Source organism: Vicugna pacos, chromosome 9 (genome assembly GCF_048564905.1).
Source record: "Vicugna pacos chromosome 9, VicPac4, whole genome shotgun sequence".
Taxonomy (NCBI): domain Eukaryota; kingdom Metazoa; phylum Chordata; class Mammalia; order Artiodactyla; family Camelidae; genus Vicugna; species Vicugna pacos.
The window spans coordinates 72136907-72156205 of record NC_132995.1 but is presented as its reverse complement, the minus strand read 5'-3'; the positions used below and the strand labels follow the sequence as shown (position 1 = coordinate 72156205).

Here is a 19299-nt window from a genome sequence, read left to right as displayed (position 1 = left end):
GAACGATCGTCAGTTTAGTTTTAAGTATATGGCCCTTGTGCATCTTGTCTGCATGGTCTCCTCCGGGTGGAGGTGTCCAGAAGCGAGCGGGTGACACAGGTCTGCTGCATAAAAAGAGGTAGGGATGGAGAAGAGTTGAGTCAAGGTGTAGGAACAGTTTAGATGAATCATAAAGGGAGATGATAGAGAAAGAAACAGAGGTGAGTTGGCGCTGTTGTCTCCATGTTCTCGCTCCATCCTCTTCTGCTGTGCCCCAGCCTGTACCTGCTTCTGTCATGTAAAGCTACAGGCTTCTGCCTGAACTCATCAGTTTTCTCCTCAAGGGCCACCTTCCCCTGCCTTTTCCATCTGGTTAGTATCAAGAAGAAAAGGAAATTATTTTGAACATATTTCAAAGGAAAGACTCAGAATTGTAGTAAAATGTTAAAGAACTACTGGGTCTTGGTTTAAAGTAAGGCGTTTATAGCCAAGAATTTTGGATTTTGCTGGAAGTTTTTATTTGTAAAGCTTTTTGTAAAAAACTCTTTCTAATTAGACAATGATTTACTTAAGGCACAATACTTTTAATAGAAATTGGCTGTCCTTATTAGAACTTTGTCTAATCCATTTCTGATTCACTCTTGAAAAGTTTTAGCAAATATTGAGATGTTGAAAATTTAAATGTAAAGTAAGTCATGCATCTTATGGTAGAAAAAAGCTAAACTAAGCAGATAAGAAAGGGAGAAATCACAAAATTAACTTTTGTCAAATACGATTTTGTAAAACTAAACCTATGTATGTATATGTAAAACATCATCATACAAATTATGAGACAATGGCAATATATAAAAAATTTATAAAAAATCTATAAAACAAAGACAAATACTACAACAGAAAGTTGGTCAAAAGAAATAAGCAGCAAATTCACAAAAGAAGGAATTGGTAAATATATATATTATATTTTATATATGATATATAAATTATATATGATATATAAATGTCACGCCAATCTCACTACCATTTAGACACTGGAAATGAAAGAAAAAATAAAATACTTTTTTGACTATTATATTAGCTAAAATTAAGAATAAATTCACTGCTGATGGGTGTCTAAGAACATTTTTGACAGAATGTAAATTTGCACATTTTTTCCTGGAGAACAATTGGGCAATATGGATCAAAAGCCCTAAAATTTCACCTGCAACATCTCTTGGGAAAGCAGTAAGAGATCTACACAAAGATTTTTGTATGATGATAACACCATTATTTTAAAAAAATCCTGAAATAACCTAAAGATTTAACAATAGGTTAATCTTTGAAAGTTAGTAAGTTCATATTATGAGAGTGGGCTACATAGTAAGTTTTGTTGTTTATCTACTTTATATATGCTAGTGTGTATATGTTAATCCCTAACTCCTAATTTATCTCTCTCCCACCCCTGCTTTCCCCTTTGGTAATCATAAGTTTGTTTTCTATGTCTGTAAGTCTATTTCTGTTTTGTAAGTAAAGTTCATTTTTATCATTTTTTTAGATTCCATGTATAAGTGATATATGACGCTTGCCTTTGTCTGACTTACTTCACTTAATCTGATAATCTCTGGGTCCAGCCATGTTGCTGCAAATGGCATTATTCCATTCTTTTTATGGCTGAATAATATTCCATTGTATAAGTGTGTGTGTGTGTGTGTGTGTGTATAAATGTCTACTTAGGTCTTCTGCCAATTTTTTAATTGAATTGTTTGTTTTTTAGTTATTGAGTAATATGAGCTGTTTTTATATTATGGAAATTAAGCCCCTGTCAGTTGCATCATTTGCAAATATTTTCTCCCATTCTGTAGGTTGCCTTTCCATTTTGTTTATAGTTTCCTTTGCTGTGCAAAAGCTTATAAGTTTAATTAGGTCCCATTTGTTTATTTTTGTTTTTATTTCCATTAGTCTAGGACAGAGATCCAAAAAAATTATTTCTATGATTTATGTCAAAAGAATGCTCTGCCCATGTCTTCCTCTAAGAATTTTATAGTATTCAGTTGTAAATTTAGGTCTTTAATCCATTTTGAGTTTATTTTTGTATATGGTGTTAGAGAATGTTCTAATTTCATCTTTTAGATGTAGCTGTCCAGTTTTCCCAGCACCTCTTATTGGAGAGGCTATGTTTTCTCCATTGTATATTCTTGCCTCCTTTGTCATAGATTAATTGATCATAAGTGTGTAGGTTTATTTCTGGACTTTCTATCCTGTTCCAGTGATCTATATGTCTGTTTTTGTGCCAGTACCGTATTGTTTTGATTATTGTAGCTTTGAAGTATATTCTGAAATCAAGGCATGTGATTCCTCCAGCTCCATTCTTTGTTCTCAAGATTATTTTGGACTATTTGAGGTCTTTTGTGTTTTCATACAAATTTTAACATTTTTTGTTCTAGTTCTGTGAAAAATGTCATTGGTAATTTGATAGGGATCGCATCGAATCTGTAGATTGCCTTGTGTTGTATGGTCATTTTAACAATATGGATTCTTCCCGTCAGAGAACATGGAATATCTTTTCATCTGTCTGTGTGGTCTTTAGTTCTTCCATCAGCGTCTTACCATTCTCAGAGTACAGGTCCTTTGTCTCCTTAGGTAGGTTTATTCTTAGGTATTTTATGCTTTTTGGATGCGATAGTGAATGGCATTACTTCCTTAATTTCTTTTTCTGATATTTCATTGTTAGTGTACAGAATCATCTTTTCTGACCACAATACTATGAGATTAGAAATCAACTGCAGGAAAAAACTGCAAAAACCACAAAAACGTGGAGGCTAAACAATAAGCTACTAAACAACCAATGGGTCACTAAAGAAATCAAAGGGGAAGTCAAAAAATACTTACAAACAAATGAAAACAAAAACACAAATATCCAAAACTTCTGAGACACAGCAAAAGCACTTCTAAGAGGGAAGCTTATAGTGAACAAGCTTGCTCAGGAAGCAAGAACAGCCTAAATAAATAACCTGGCCTTAAGCCTAAAGCAACTAGAAAAAGAAGAACAAAGAAAACCCAAAGTTAGTAGAAGGAAAGAAATCATAAAGATTAGAGCAGAAATGAATGAAATAGAGGCTAAAAATAAATAGAAAAGGTCAATGAAACTAAAAGCTGGTTCTTTGAGAAGATAAACAAAATTAACAAACCTTTAACTGAATTCATCAAGAAAAAAAGGGAGAGGGCCCAAATTAATAAAATCAGAAATGGAAAAAGAGAAGTTACAACCGACACTACAGAAATACAAGGGACCATGAGAAGCTACCACAAGCAACCATACAGAAAGGACAGACTAGAAGAAGTGGACAATTCCTTAGAAAGATACAACTTGCCAAGACTGAACCAGGAAGAGACAGAAATCGAATAAGTAATTAAAAAACTCCCAACAAACAAAAGTTCAGGACCAGATGGCTTCACAGGTGACTTCTACCAAACATTTAAAGAAGAGTTAACACCTATCCTTCTGAAACTATTCCAAAAAATTGCAGAAGAAGGAACACTTCCCAACTCATTCTATGAGGCCACCATCATCCTGATACCAAAACCAGAGAAAGATATCATAAAAAAAGAAAATTACAGGCCAATATCACTTATGAATATAGATGCAAAGATCCTCAGCAAAATACTGGCAAATCGACTCCAACAATGCATTAAAAAGATCATACGCCATGATCAAGTGGGATTTATCCCTTGGATGCAAGGATTTTTCAATAACTGCCAACTGATTAATGTGATATACCCCATTAACAAATTGAGGGGGATGGGGGAGGGTATAGCTCAAGTGGTAAAGCACATGCTTAGCATGCATGAGGTCCTGGGTTCAATCCCCAGTGCCTCCTCTAAAAATAAATAATAAAGCCTGATTGCCTAGCCCCTGCCAAAAAAAAATTAAAAAACAAACAAACAAAACCCCCACAAATTGAAAAGTTAAAAACCGTATGATTATCTCACTAGATGCAGAAAAAGCTTTCGATAAAATTCAATATCCATTTATGATAAACTCTCTAGAAAATGAGCATAGACGGAACATACCGCAACGTAATAAAGGCCATGTACGACAAACCCACAGCTAAATCATACTTAACGGGGAAAAGCTGAAAGTATTTCCTCTAGGATCAGGAACAAGACAAGGATGCCCACTCTCACCAGTTTTATTCAGCATAGTTTTGGAAGTCCTAGCCACAGCAGTCAGAGAAGAAAAAGAAATAAGAGGAATCCAAATTGGAAAAGAAGAAACAAAACTGTCACTGTTTGCAGATAACATGATACTATGCATACAGAATCCTAAAGGCGTTACCGGAAAACCATGAGTGCTCATCAATGAATCTGGTGAAGTTGCAGGATACAAAATTAATATAGAGAAATCATTAAAACTTTCAATATATTTTAAAAGTGAAATCAGTGATACATTTAAACAGGAAAAACACTTAAACTATATTGAAACAGTAAAATAGACCTATTTGCATATACCACATAATTTTTACCTTAATTGTAGGAATAGGCTTTCTGGGGATAAAATGGTTTCTCTCAAGTGGCGGAGAAGCTGCACTTTGTTCTTTTAGTCTTATCTTTTCCTCTGCTATGATTTTCTTGCGCTGCTCAAGATACGGTCCAAAACTTGGCAGTTTCTAATAGGAAAATACACAAATAAAAAGGCGTGTCAGGTCACAGAAAAGAAAAAGTGTGAGGATATAAACAGATAAATATTATTAACAAATGAATGTGTGTTGAGAGTGTTTCATGTGCAGTGTAACAAGGTCTTCATTCATTCTTGGACCACTGGTCTTCTAGGTTCAGACTCCGTGAATTATTAAAAAGAACACAATAGCACAATACCTTTACTGTATATGTATGTATTAGATACACAAATGATAATTAAAATACATTTATAAATGGAATAAAGTTCACAGTGATAAACCAAACTATTCACTTAAAACAACAGCCATTAGTTGGACCATTTGTTCCATTCGCACAGACAGAAGGTGAAACCTATTGATGCTTTTTTCCTTTTCATCAAGTTTTTAGCACAATATAGACACAGCCTAGTCCCTGACAAATGCTTTTGTCAATAGCAAAGGTACTTTGCCAAAATTCTAATCTGTATCTGTATTTTATTGTGCTCAAACTCTTACTACGTCTCCTTAAAGACTGTAACGAATGTTGATTGCAATTTACTGGAATAGCTGAAAAACAAAATGGCAAAAATATTGATTTTTCTGTACGGAAAATAAATTTTATTTTGCATGGAGGAGGCAAAAATAGAAATGAAAAGCAGAGGAAATATCACAGTGCTTAAACAAACTCCATCAGTATTCAAAATCACATTATGGAGCTTTAAATCTCAAGGTTATTCAACTGTACTTTACAAAGCTCATTTAGAAAGATACCTGGGTGTCATGGAAAAATGCTAAGTGGTTTCAAGTTAACACGAAGATGGCCTCATACTATTCATTATCCTACAATTATTTTCCTCACTTTGTCCTTCTCCTCTTCTAGAACATTTGATCTTCACTTTTACTGACACACACTGCTGGCGATAGACACCACTGAATTCCAAATGTTCCGTGTCTGCCGGGAACCTGGAATTGCTCGGTCTCTGTTCTAAGACAGCAAAAACACCCTACCCGCCAGATCTGTCCTGCAGAATTAAAGCTCATCTATCTAGCCGACGAAGGCTTGGAAAATCACAGCGCTCCAAGGTCGTCCTGATCTCTGACCTAGCAAGTACTTTCGCCAAAAATCACGCTTGTTTCAAAACACTGGCCTCTACCCGCCAGGTTGCATAATGCCCCAGGAAAATGAGTTCTCTGGTCCTTTACAGATGTCAGTAGGATAGGTGAATTAAACTTAAACCCTGTTCCAATTCAGCCAAACTGCAACTGAAAATTTATATTAGCAGAACATATTCATGTGGAAATATCTGACTGTTAAACTTTTTTATCAACTTACTGTAAGTATGTTAACAAGGCAAGTAAATGGAAACAATGTTATGAACGCCAAATTAATCTACATATAATTAAACTAGAGCTATATACTTCATCTCTATACCTATTTAGTAATTACAGTAACATGAAATGATATGATGGAGGAAGAGAATATATCGCACCTATTTTTATCATAAAGTAAGTGATGCTGTCTCATGAAAAAGCAAAAACTAAAGTATAAAACAAATCCTCAATATTATCACATATGTAAGCCCCTTTAATGTAGAAGAGATAATGCTGTCTGGAAATGCTCTTATGAAATGACTTTTTCCTGGGGCAGATGAGGTGTTAGGGATTACACTTGGTGCAAAGAAATGCCCCTGGGGTCCTGATAACAACTCATAAGGTGTTGAAGGCATGTCCACTTGATATAAATCTTGTCAGAATATCACTCTCTCCACACTTCTATTATCCGCCAAGGGCACCTAGATCTTAATCTTATATTCTTGAAGATTATCAAGGCTTGTTAGGTGTCGAAGCACACGGCCTCTGATGCTAGCAGATCTGTCCCGGTGGCGAGCGCTATGAAACTTTGACCCGTTAGCCTGAGCCCTTGATTGGGTCTCACGCAACGCCTAACACCATCTAATTCCACCCAAAAGTTCTGTAAAGTTACTCAGAAGGAATCATTCTTGGAAGTTTCTAATCGATCTTTTAAAAGTAGACTAGGGGAGATATTTTTTCCTACTTATATTATTCTTTATCCAAACAGAAATAAAGCAGTTAAATTTAAACTGTGATGATTTCAAACAGTTCCAGTAATGGAAATTAATAATAAAATAATAATAATAATAACAACAGCAGCAGCAGCAACAACAATAATAATAGTAATAATGATAGAAAATCCCTTGGTACAGAATAGAATTCATCCTGAATGTTCTCCAACCACCTGACATTTTCTGTAATTTTTTGCAATGGTTGACCACAGTTGCCATATTTAAATCATGCAGCCTTCCCATGACTAGCAGTGCTATGTTTCTAATGGGTTAATCTTTTATAATTAGTCCTAAGGAGAGGTTCTCAATTTAACATAAAGATTCCTATAGGATTTTCTTTGTGTGTTGGGTAGAGGAATCCGTGGAGAAGAAGGAAGACTGTTGCCAAATTTTTATTTAAATTGCAAGCACACCCATATAAAATATCAGTGATTGTCCCTGAACTTTCCACCGTTGGCCGTTCATCTCCAAGTCAAAGAGGGTCCATTTGCATGTAGTTTCTCACTGCCATCTGGAGATACCCTGAGGCAGAGGTGATGTACCAGCTTCCAAAACTTCAAGGCCGCCATAGTCTTTGTTGTTGTTTGTTTTGTTTTGTTTTGTTTTGTTTTTTTCAGGGGGGGATTAAAAAAATTTTTTTAGTGTAGGCACTGGATATTCAGCTTAGGGCCTCCTGCAGGCTAAGTGTGAGCTCTACCACTGAACTATACCCTTCCCCCATCGCAGCCCCCTGCCACTGTCATTTTGCTTTCTGCCTCAGTACTAAAGTTTGAGCACTTTTTAAAATTACGTTGCATGCACTCACATGCCTCTAGGATACCTGAGTACTGAACATTTTGAAAGTTAAGTTTCCTGCAAATACGAAAGCTCATTTCTCCCCTGCACCAGAGGACAGATTACATTTAGGCATATGTTTGTGTTCTGATTTTGCCAAAGGAACAAACCGGTGCAAAATAAAAAATAAGAAAGAGTGAAGATGAAGGCATAGTGGGCCACTCTCTATGTATGCAATCAGCGATGATTAATAAAGCATTTAGTTCAAATCTCTGCCTGAACATATAGCTAATTGATTTCCTATTGCAGGCGGGGAAGCAGCAGGGCCCGCCAGAGCAGTGGGAGCTCTGCCTCTTCATTCATTATCTTCTTGCAGAAAAAGTTGTAGCCTGCGGTAGCTCAAAGCGAGAGGTTTTGAGCATCCTGCTGTATTCCTTAAACAAAGAAGAAAGTTCTTTAGGACTCTCAGAAGCTGCTGTGTAACTGATGAACTGAACACCACTCAGAAATGATGTGATTTTTGTTTTAATAGTTTCTCCAGGGATTCATCATTGATGAATTTGTCCTCACCAGAAAAGCTAAATCCTGCTCATTTAAAGATAACAGTATCTCACACTAAAACTCTCTGTCCAGATATTAGAAGCATTACACCGCCGATAGAAAAGTGACAACACAATGAATCAACAGTGATACCTTAAGCCAGCAAAGCTTTAAGGTAAAGAACCCTCTATTTGGATTATAATTTATTCATGGATCAATCTAAAGGTAATTGAGCATATTATGAAGTAGAAGAGGGTTTTGTTTCTGACAGAAGCAGGCACTGGTGTCTTCCAGTTTGAGCTGTACCGTGTGTATGAGAATGGCAGGAAGGTGGCTCTCAGTGCTCGTCTATTGCACTGTAACAGACCAACTCTGCTTTCCTAACCATACTCTCTTATCTGATGGGAAACAAGGAGAGCGAGGAAAGTAATCACTTTGATATCCAAACGGTAATAAGTTAAAAGATAAAATGATTTCAGGTTTACACTGAGTGCAGTATACATAGATTGCATACACTGTAGACACACCCACTGAGGGCAATATATATGTGTGTGTATTATAAATTGCACGTATACAAAACGAGGTATACCCGTTTGTGTGTGTGTATGCACTGATAGGCTGAAGAATAAATTAGATGTGAAGGACACAGTATATTTCGTGACTAACAATTTACTTCTTTAAAAATAGAAAACGTGCTCACATAAGACTTACACTATTTACCTCTCTGGTCATTGATTCAACCAATACAATATCAAATGCCTACTCTGGGCCAGGAGCTCTCCTTTACTACATTAAAGGTTAAATAATTTCCATACGTGACATGTGCAATTGTCATTGTTAGTGATTTTGTAAGTATCTTGCCATTCATTAAGGTCTAGTGTCAGACTGAATTATACACTGAGTATGTCCGGTTACTGGTTACCTAAAGGCATGCCATATGGGACTCCTTGGAAAACCATTTGATCTCAGTCAAATGACCAACAATTAGAGAGGAAAGTGAAGAAAACAAACCTTCAAAGAGTTGACTTTAACAAAACTCAGAAAGGCAATGGAGTCCTTTTTGAATATTTAAAATAAAAAACGTGGCTGCACAACGGCTGGGAGCCTGGGTTCTCTGAGTGTGTTCCTGACACACCCTGATCTCCGTCACTGTGCACTCAGTGTGCTGCGAGGGAGAAGGGGGGACAGAGATGAGAGGTCTGAGCTCTGGTCTGTCTGAATTCAGTTACTCTTCTTCCTCTTCCTTCAATTATGACAGTAAGCAACTGCTTCAATGTGACCCCGATGTTTATTTCAAATTTGTTTTAACGTGGCTTACATTCAGAAACTCAGATTTTCCCCATGAATAACTGGCTTGTAATACTTAATCACTGATAGAACAGTAGGTAATTTTTCACGATATTACCCAATTTGGACAGTGGGAAACAAGAAGAAGACAGAGGAGGACCATCTGTATATTATGTTATCACAGTACTACATGGTGCCCAGGGGTGCAAATTGGGACACTGAAGGTGGACATGCAAAATATATGAAATTAATGAAATCAACTATTAGTTTAACCTGATAAATTTAAGGGTACAACTTCTGATCAAAAATCTGATGTCTCTATCAGTCAACAGCAATAATAATGCATGCTTCATAGTGAAAGCAGAAAGGTAACATTTGCATAGTGGTTAGGGTACTGATTTAGAAGTCAAATTTGCATTAAAATCACAGTTTTACACTCATTAGCTGTGTGACTGTGAGCCAATTACTTGACCATTCTGCTACTAATTTTCCTTATCAGTGAAATGAGAATGACAGTATCTGACTCACGATGTTGGTATAAGCATTAAATGGAATAATATTTGTAAAGTACACGCCTGCCAATTTGTTTCCGCCAGCCTTAACTGCTTCTGCTGCATTGTGTACCATGCTCTGCATGTCCAGGCTGGCTCACGCCAGGAATGAGCCCGTCCTGTCTTTTTCACTTGGCCCGTGCCCATGTGGCACGTCGGTCTCAGCTTGCCATTCTCAGCATCTAAAGATCCGCCTCCCAGTGCTGCGGCCCTCTCTACCCAGTGCTGCGGGCCCTCGCCGGGCTCCCGAGTCCTCTGGGCACTTTCTGTATCCTTGCACTCACTGCACTGCCTCCTCACTCTGAGCCTGCGCCTCCATCTTCTCCGAAGTCCTAGAGAGTTAGGTCTTGATCCAGCATATCATAGTTACTCAGTATGGTTTTTTTTCCCCCTTGTGTTTGGCTTGTTGCTTAATTTTTTCTCAATAGGTTTTTCAAGACTTAAAAAAGATATTGAATGAATGCATGCATGCATATCTTGAATGTATTTTAAAAATCCCCACTGGTTGTTTGAAATGTCAGACAATCCCCAACAATCACTTTCAGAAAGAAATTAAATTACATAAATAGGTTCTTTTAAAATTAAAAATGATGTCACACTTACACAGCAACTGGGATTCACAAATCCCCTCCCCCTCAAGAAAAGCTTATAAAATGCAAGTCACTTACCATTTATATATAAAAGACAATCTGTCACCTTCAAGAGCCCATGGTTAGTAACAGTGGCAACGCCCCGAGACAAGGATTGTGGCAGAGGTGACGGGGACGTTAGGTAGGCAATGACAGCGTGGACCTGGCCCAGGCTGAGAGGTCAGAGCTTTTCTAGAGGGAATGACATGCGAGCTAAGACCTGAAGGATCAGGTGAGAGCAGGCTGGCGAGGAGTGAGGATGGAGCTGCGAGGGTCAGGAAGGGGGAAGGCAGTCCTCCAGGGGGAAGAGGCACCAGGCGAGGAGGGTGACACTTTGGGAGAGGTGCTTGGGGGAGAGCAGACTGCTCTCTGTCTGCTCTGTGTTTAATGAGGTGCGAGCAGGTGAGGGGGAAGCCGAGCACACGTGGTTGTGAAGTCCTGAAGTCGGGATGTACCTTAGGAAGAATGTCCATCAAGAGAAGAAAAGCTAACATGAACGCAACGCCAGCAAAGGACGAAGGAGGTGAGACTTGCTTGTCGCCAAGCACTGTGCAGGTGCTGGAGCCACACAGACAACTAGGAGGTGGTTCTGTCCAAAAGCAGCTCATGGCCTTGTGAGGAAGGCTGACCCACTGTCCGCAGAATCGAGATGAGAAAATGATTGTTTTATATTGCAATATTATTTAAACGATGCCTGTCAGGTTCCTCTAAAGAAACAAACTTCATTGTTCAAAGTGGTAACTTTTCAAGCAGTATCTTTAGCTTGGAGTTTGGGAGACGAAGCCCTGAGGGCACGATTTAAAGGAAACAAAGCCAGAGACAGCCCAACCACCGCGCGTGCGCGATGCAGAAGGATGCTGAAGCCGAGGGGAGAGCAGGAAGAGAAGGCAGGGGGAGGCAGGGCGGGCGCGGAGCCGGCGACGCGACGTGACGGCTGGAGGATTTCACAAAGAGGAAGCGCTAGTATTCTATTTTAAGCCACTTGTGTTCCGGCAATCCAAATCCTCCTCTATGACCCCTCAAACCTTAACAGTGTCTTCTGCACACTTACATCTGGTGGAGAGAAATTTGGAAAAAAATCAGGGAATTTTTTGGCATACAGCATCAAGAACAGAAACCAACGAGAGGCGAGACTTGAGGGAGATTCAGAAATCCGTAAGAGTACGAATTCATTGCCAGAAGTGATGTAGAGAACACAATCGCCAGGAATTTTGTAGCAATATGCAGAAGGATGGGGCTGGGCCATCCAGCTGGCAGCTGGGTCATACAGGGAATTACAGGGAAGGAAGGGAGACGCAGAGGAGAAGACGCACAGTGTGCTGTAACCTTGATCAATTATTAATTCCAACGAAGAGATTAAAGACTTTCTAGTGAAGGAAGAATTTAAACTGTGATGAAAGATTATAAAAGGGAGATGTGATGTGCAGGGTGCTGGAGAGGGGAAAGAGAGAGAAAGGAATGGAGAAGCAAAGGGAGGAAGCATTAAGAAACTACAGGATGAACTCATGTGACTAAAACACACCAAGTGACTAAGGAATGGTAGCGGGTAAAGCTGGGGAAAGCTTTGGATTCTGGGGAAAGCAGTTTGGGGTTTTATTCTTTAGGGTGTAGGGAATCACCAGATATTTGCAAACGTGACCAGATTCCTGCGGCGGCAGAAAGAAGGATGAACTGGGGGAGGATGCTTGTGGCAGAAAGAGGAGAATGGTCCAGAATGTTGGAGACGGGATTCTGGTTGTAGCGGAAATGTGACAGACGACACATAACACTTTTTTTTTTTTGGCAGATCCGGTGGTATTCTGGAGAACAGAGAACCAACACTGAGCACACCCCCGACCTGGGGCAGCACTGCGTTGCTCTTCACCCCCTCAGCGCCCTGACCGCCGCACCCCTGCTCTGACAGTGGCTCCTGCCTGACACCACCCAGCTGCTTATTCTCTCTGACCCCGAACCCCTCTGTGACAGACTTCCGTCTCTACCTCTTTGCTGCTCGTCCTTCTGCAGATGACCCCTCTCTTACCAGCCCCTGCTCCGTCAGAGTGGCAAACATTTCAAAACCCCACAGGGACTGTGTTACTGGGGGGCTGCAGAGGCTGTGCGCAACAGGAGGGTTACAGCTTAGTCAAAAGGGACACAAACGGCGTTGGCGGGGCACCTAGGAGGGGTTACGTAGGGTTCATCTTTCTTTCCTCGTGCTCCGGAGGACTCTTGCTAGTGTTCTGTGGCGATGATGAGGTCAGGAGAGAAGACGGGGGAAAATCGACTTCCTCCACAGCAGCTGTAATGAGAGGAGGTTCCAAGTTCCAAGAAGGAAGGACCTGCACCATCATCACTGCCTCCACCACAGTCAGCAGATTTCCTGGGCACTGCTGCCCACCGAGCCCTTTGCAAAGAGCTTGAGTGCATTCTCTCTTCTGCACTGCAATACTGGGGGGAGGGGGGAGTTTTCTCATCTCTGCTTACCAGATGATAAAACCACTTCAGAGAGGCTGAGTAACTTTTCCCAATTCTCACTATTAATAAATGGCAGAGCCAGAATTCAAATCCCAGACTGCCGGATGCTAGACTCTGTGCTGTGGTCACTCATATTTCATTGCAGCCCTTACAAACCTTATTAAATGAGTATACAGTATATTTTTGATGTATATAAAGCAGCAGACTATGCATATATTCCAGTCCTACAGCTGTGAAGGGAAAAATGCCTCGCATGGTAGACACTGTTAAAAACAAAGGCTGAACACACACCAGGAAAAATATCTGTATTAGTTTAGTCCTGTTTATTACTGGCCTCAAGTTTAATGAGCTCAAGTTAATACAGGTGAGAGGCCAGAGTGTTACATGCAGCGGTTAATGAAATACCATAGAGCTGCTGAGAAAATGATTAGCAGCCAAATGTGAATTTAATACAGTTCATTCTCAGGAAGCAACGCCCCATGGAAGGCATCCTTCCAGGGAAGGCGGTGTGGTGCACTGGAGACAGCACTCACTTGGGAGTCAGGAGATGGGGCTCCGCTCTCAGCCCTGCTATCGGCTCTTTTTGTGACTTATTACAGTGCAGTGCCTCCCTCTTAGTCTCAGTTTTCTCATCCGTCAAGTGAGGACATTGGACCAGATAATTCATAAGGTTCCCTCCCATGTTAATGTTTTGTTTTGTTTCCAAATTCAGTGAGAAATCCTCAAGGTTTCTGCCCAGGTGGTATCGCCTACTCTGTGGATGAAACGTTGGACTGAGCCATAAATTATATAACTCTTTCCCTTCTATTTTACTACAGAACATTCTGAATCTATTTAAGATGTAAAATGTGGATATTATGGATAAAGTTTACCAAACTCCCAAGGCTGGATGAGTTCTTGACTATTTTAGGCTTCACTGGTGAAGGTACAACCACAGATAACATAGCCATTTTATCTCATAAAACAATGAAATCTGCACAGATCGTTAACAGACATAAAAATAATTTCTAAAAAGAAAACTATTGTAATCTGTATAAACTGGAACATCCATACAGATCACAACAAACACTATTCTACAATTATCTTTACAAAGTTGAGGTCTAGTTACAAACTCAGCTGAGACACATTCTACGCATAATTGACCACACACGTATCAGAAGTAGGTACAAGTGACAGCAGGCATGACATTGCCAAGTAAAATAAGTATAAAACAGACACACACATGATGGCATTTGTGTATGTCTGAAGTTGGGGGTGTTGAAGGAAAACAGAGCCTTCTATTAAAGCCGTGCGACATACAGAATGATCATTCGTCTTAGGATGGGGAGACCAAGACACAATCTCTGAGACAAGTCATCTGCCCTCTGTGAGCCTCAGTTTTCATCTGTGCAAAACAGAACAATGATCGTCATTGTCTCCCTATTCCTCACACCTGTTAGCAATAGGAAGCCAGACACTAACAGATAATTAAAATCCAGCTTTCACTATTTTTAGAACTATAAAGCAGTAGAGAACCAATGTGTTATTTTAATATATTGAGTATAAATGTGATTTATGTTCAATATAATAAACAACATAAAGATGAAGTGAATATGCCAAATTATCAAAATGTCACAAAATATTAGCTTCATATAAAGAAAGACATTCTGAGCTATAGTTTTTCCAATGCCCTAGGAGGACTTGGATGAAATAATTTGCTTTTGAAATCCGCCTTCAAAATGGTACTGCTTTCATGGCTAAATATTGCATAGAATGTCAAGAGCAAAAACCAATGAGGGAAAATGGAGTAAAAATTACTTCACGCAATGGGATGGAAGCAAAGGAAAACAGAAGAATGGAGTGATGAAGAAAGTGGGACCTCTGTACATATGAAAAAGCGTTCAGGATTCAGGCTACATTTGGAGCAAGGGAAGAAGAGTAATCAATCTTTTTGCATATTTACTCAATACGATGCCTAATATTTTCGTACACCGAAATACCTGGATGACTGCTTCAAGCCTTTTTACCTTCCAGTGTAGCGCAAGACATAAAAGATTACATTACATTTTGATCCAATCAAAAACCCTATCTGGAGTTACATTTCAGGACATATTGGAAAAAATGATCATCATTTTGAAAGTCAATTTTTAGAGTTTCTATGCTCATAGATTTCTACATGAGAGAAAATGAAAGGAAGTGCAAGATTTTAGTTGAAAGAAAAAGAATTTTCCAAGATAATTAATTGCCACACCAGTAGGAAGTATTCAACATGGGGAAACAAGGTTTTATGTAAGTGGGAAAGTCCTCTGTAAACATCAGCTTCTGCAAGCAGTTCGGAAACAGTCGTAACATCAAACTCTTCTTGGAACCTGGGTCACCACTGAAAGCCCCACAGATTCGGATTTTTCCTCGCTGTCTCTCCCGCGTCACTTTCTAAACTATGTTACCGTAATATATGCATCGTCTGTTTTTCTGAGTAGATCATAAACATTTTGGGAGCAGGACACTTCTGGAACAGACTATCATTCCCCTTAGTTCTTTGTACGTACTTGGCCTTCATTAACTATTTAATGAATGAACGAAGGATTAAAATCAACAAAATTTACACTGATAAGACATCTCAGCTAAACTTGTGTGGTCACAGCTTAATGATGACAACAATCAATCTGGTCTGAACGCTTTTCATATGAAATGTTCGGAAAGATTCTCTCTATGCACAACACTTGCCAAGAGTGGGATTGAGCTAATGCTTAATGACCAGACAATAATATTTGACCTGGTCCAGAATATTACATAAACCAACCCCTGATAGTAACATTCACTCTGAATTGTCAAAACATCCTATAGCTGAATAGCTTTGGTAACAATAAGATGTTATAAGATACAGTTCCAACAGTCAATTTAGATTCAATGGCTTAGAACCCAATATAAACAATCTCTTTGTATCTTCCAGGTTCTTTGCTCAAAGTTTTCTATCAAAGAAACAGTCATGATCAACTGATTCCTATCTCCTGTTCATAGCAGCAACAAAAATAATCCAACAATGAAAAAGTGTATACACCGTGGTTACCGCAAAAACCAGTATTTTACTGAAAATTTACTTTGAACAATTGTGAATCTAGGCAATTACTGCATTAGGTTAAATATTCAGCTTCAGGGAAAGAATAATCGTCGTGACTCTGCAGGCTTTACAAAGGCCGTGTGGTTAGTCCACGCCGCTGTTCTTCTGACCCCTGCCCCTGCCCTGCTTGCCAGTCTCTGTGTACAAAGACGAGCTGAATGCTTGGCGCTGGTGGACACCACAACATGAGGGCAGCGGTCAAAGAAACCAGCCATTAGAGCAGAACAACCTGTACACAATTTTCTGAGCTTCATCAGACATCAGCCAGTTTTTGAATATCACATGTCCCAAGAAGCATTAGCACCAAACTCTTAAAACTAAATAACATGGTTACAGTGCTGACAGTTGTAGACGTTGTTTTTGTCTATTGCCTCACTTGATTTCCACACAATAGAATTACTATACTATTGATGAAACCTGAGGTCCACAGATGTGACATTTAATGCCCAAGGCCACGTGACAGTGAGCAGCAGAGAGACGCAAACCCCGGTCTCCCAGCTCCAAGCTTAGCCCCTTCCCCTCTGCGTTGACTGGACTTGACCTTTCCAAGCTTTCTGGCTGCCACCTCACCTAAAATTACTGTCAGTTTTTTGGTGCCTTAGGAGGTGCCAAGGGAAAGACCTAATAAAAAGTGTTCTTGTGAAAGGCTCACTCTGTGTGCTAAGCATTGAAGACATAACAGAGGGAAAAACAGATCTGACCCCCATCCTCAGGGAGTTTGTGGTAGTTTGTCACATAATAGGATTAAACATAAACAAATAATCCTACAAACATACACAACATTTATCTCAGTTTTCAGAGGTACGTATTTATCTGATCACTTGCTTAAGGTCTAATCCTGCCAGACAACAACTTCAAACCCTTTGTTGAACTCACCAGGCAAAATCTTAGCCTGTATTTGTTATCCAGTTATTCTCTACTTAACACTTGAGAACTGAAAATGACTGGAGAATATGACAGCTCCCCACGCTCTCAAATGCATAACTGTCGTCTCAGATGGTCACCCAGTGCTTGCCAATAACCACTGTCTCACTACAAAGTGGCATTTTTATACCTTCTCTTTCTGAAAAATCTCAACTGTCACTCCTATTCATTGACAGTTGATTAACTACCCTTATATTTTTGGTTAAAATTTTTGAAGTAATTTTTCTATTCCGAATTTTATAAATCGACCTCATCTGTATGACCTCCCTTATCTTTTCTTCTGTTATGAGAGGAAGCGTCCTGGTTCTTTCAAAAGAGCCACTGAGGGCTTCATTTCACATACACCTGATCATCTGAAGGAATCTGCTTCCATACTTTTGAACTCTGCCCATCCCATGATTCACTCTCATTTTTTAAATTCCCATTAACACATACGTATGCTTTCATCTCTCATCCTAAAAACAGCTACATGAAACAAGTAACTCCTTTGATGCTTCAGCCACTTCCAGGTACCATTTATCTATTTCCCTTCAAACTTCTTTTAAGACTATTAAGTGTTCTCACATCCTCACCTCCCATTTACTCCTCAAGATAGTCTTTTCAGGAACTTGTCCTCCATTCCAAGCCACGGAAGTGCTTTGGTAATGAGGTCAGCAACCATCTTTACTGTGCAGATTGCACAGCTACATTTCTGTGCCATCTTACGTCACCTGTCAGCAACGGTCAGCCTAGGTAGCCCCTCCCTCCTTCTTAACATACTAGCCTACTTCTCCTCAGATGTCACTTCTGCATCTTGTTTGCTGGTTGAATCCTTCTTTGTGAAACCTGTAACTTAGAATACCCAAGGCTCGTTCCTGACGCTCTTGTTTTCCCCTCGGTTGACATACTCTTTCCAAGTGATGTACTCCCTTCTTACAGCCTCACATTATTTAAGGTGTAGCTTTCAGTTACAGCTCCCGATCTCTTCTTTATACTGAGCACAGACTTCTGTGCCCCAAACCTTAATTAACATATTTAATTAAATGTTGAAAAGCAATCACAAAATTAACATGTCTTAAGTAGCTTCCTTGTTATTTCACTTCACATAGGTTCTTTTCCAATCTTCCTATCTCAGTTAATGGAGTGACTGCTCACCCATTTGCTCAAGTCAAAAACCTCTGGTTATTCTGGGTTCCTTTCTTTGCCTTGCGTTCCTCACTGGATCAATCCTTCAGTAAAACGTCTAGGCTCCACCCCCAACACACATTCCAGACCTCTCCACTTCTCGCCCTCTCCACGGACGTGGCTCTAGTCCAAGGCCTCACTGTCTCACAGAGAACACTGCAGGAGCCGTTAACTCATCTGCCTACTTCCTCCTTGACTTGCTGTAATGCGTTCTCCACACGGTGGCCGGAACAATTGTCTCAAACAGAAATGAGAACGTGTCACTCTTCTGCTTAAAGTTCTCCAATGATTCCCCAGTGTACTTAGAATAAAATCCGAAAGCTTCACAACGAATGCAGGTTTATCTGGCCCCTGCCCCCCTCTTCAGTTTCCTTTTTTTCCCACTCTCCTCTTAGCTCACTGTACGGCAGCCATACGGTCTCCTTGCTGTTCGCAAGTCTATGCATAAGTCCCCACAGCCATAGGATCTTTACACTTAAAGTACACCCTCCAAATCAGGCTCTGACGCTCTCTTTTTATAATAATCCTATTATCTATCTATCTATCCATCTATCCATCCATCCATCTATCTATCGATCTGTCTGTCTGTCTGTCTATCTATCCATCCATCCATCCATCCATCCATCTATCTAGTTTGTATCTCCATCCTTTCTAGAAAGTATGAATTACCAGAATAGGCTGCTCATCAATGTTGTTCCTGGCTGTTTCCCAGAACCTCGAGCAACGACCGGCCCGTTGTACATTCTCAGTGAATGAGTGTACCTGCTAGCAGTATATTTAGGATAAACAGTGCAGCCCTTGAACTGGCTCTGCTTCCAATCCTGATTCCGTTATTTATTTACTAGGTTTTTGATCTGGTCAAATTTTACTAACTTTCATGAGATCTCAGTTGCCTCACTCATAAATTAGGAATAATATTTCACAGGATTGTAGTAAGGATTATTTACATGAAGTATACAAATGAACCCAGAGCTTGGTACATAGTAGGCACTTAATAAATGTTCATCTTTATCTTCAACATCATTATTATTACAGAAATCCTAGCAGGGTGTTACAATTTTTTTATTATTTTCTTACATGTGCTTTATCATATTTTGCTATGTGCTTATTAATATTATGCTAGAGTTGATGCTCCCCTCTCTCCAGTAAACTGTTTTACCAGCTTTGATAAGGGAAGTCAAT

At 39.6% G+C, this 19299-nt stretch overlaps 1 protein-coding gene across 1 annotated transcript in view; it reads right to left on the bottom strand.

Annotated features, from left to right (window-relative positions):
• The window catches only part of DPYD (dihydropyrimidine dehydrogenase), a 722107-nt gene that overhangs the window by 17156 nt on the left and 685652 nt on the right, over positions 1-19299 (bottom strand). Inside the window, exon 21 of the mRNA XM_072968149.1 lies at positions 4479-4622. Within this exon, the coding sequence (XP_072824250.1) occupies positions 4479-4622 (144 nt within the window). The remainder of the gene's footprint in view (positions 1-4478; positions 4623-19299) is intronic.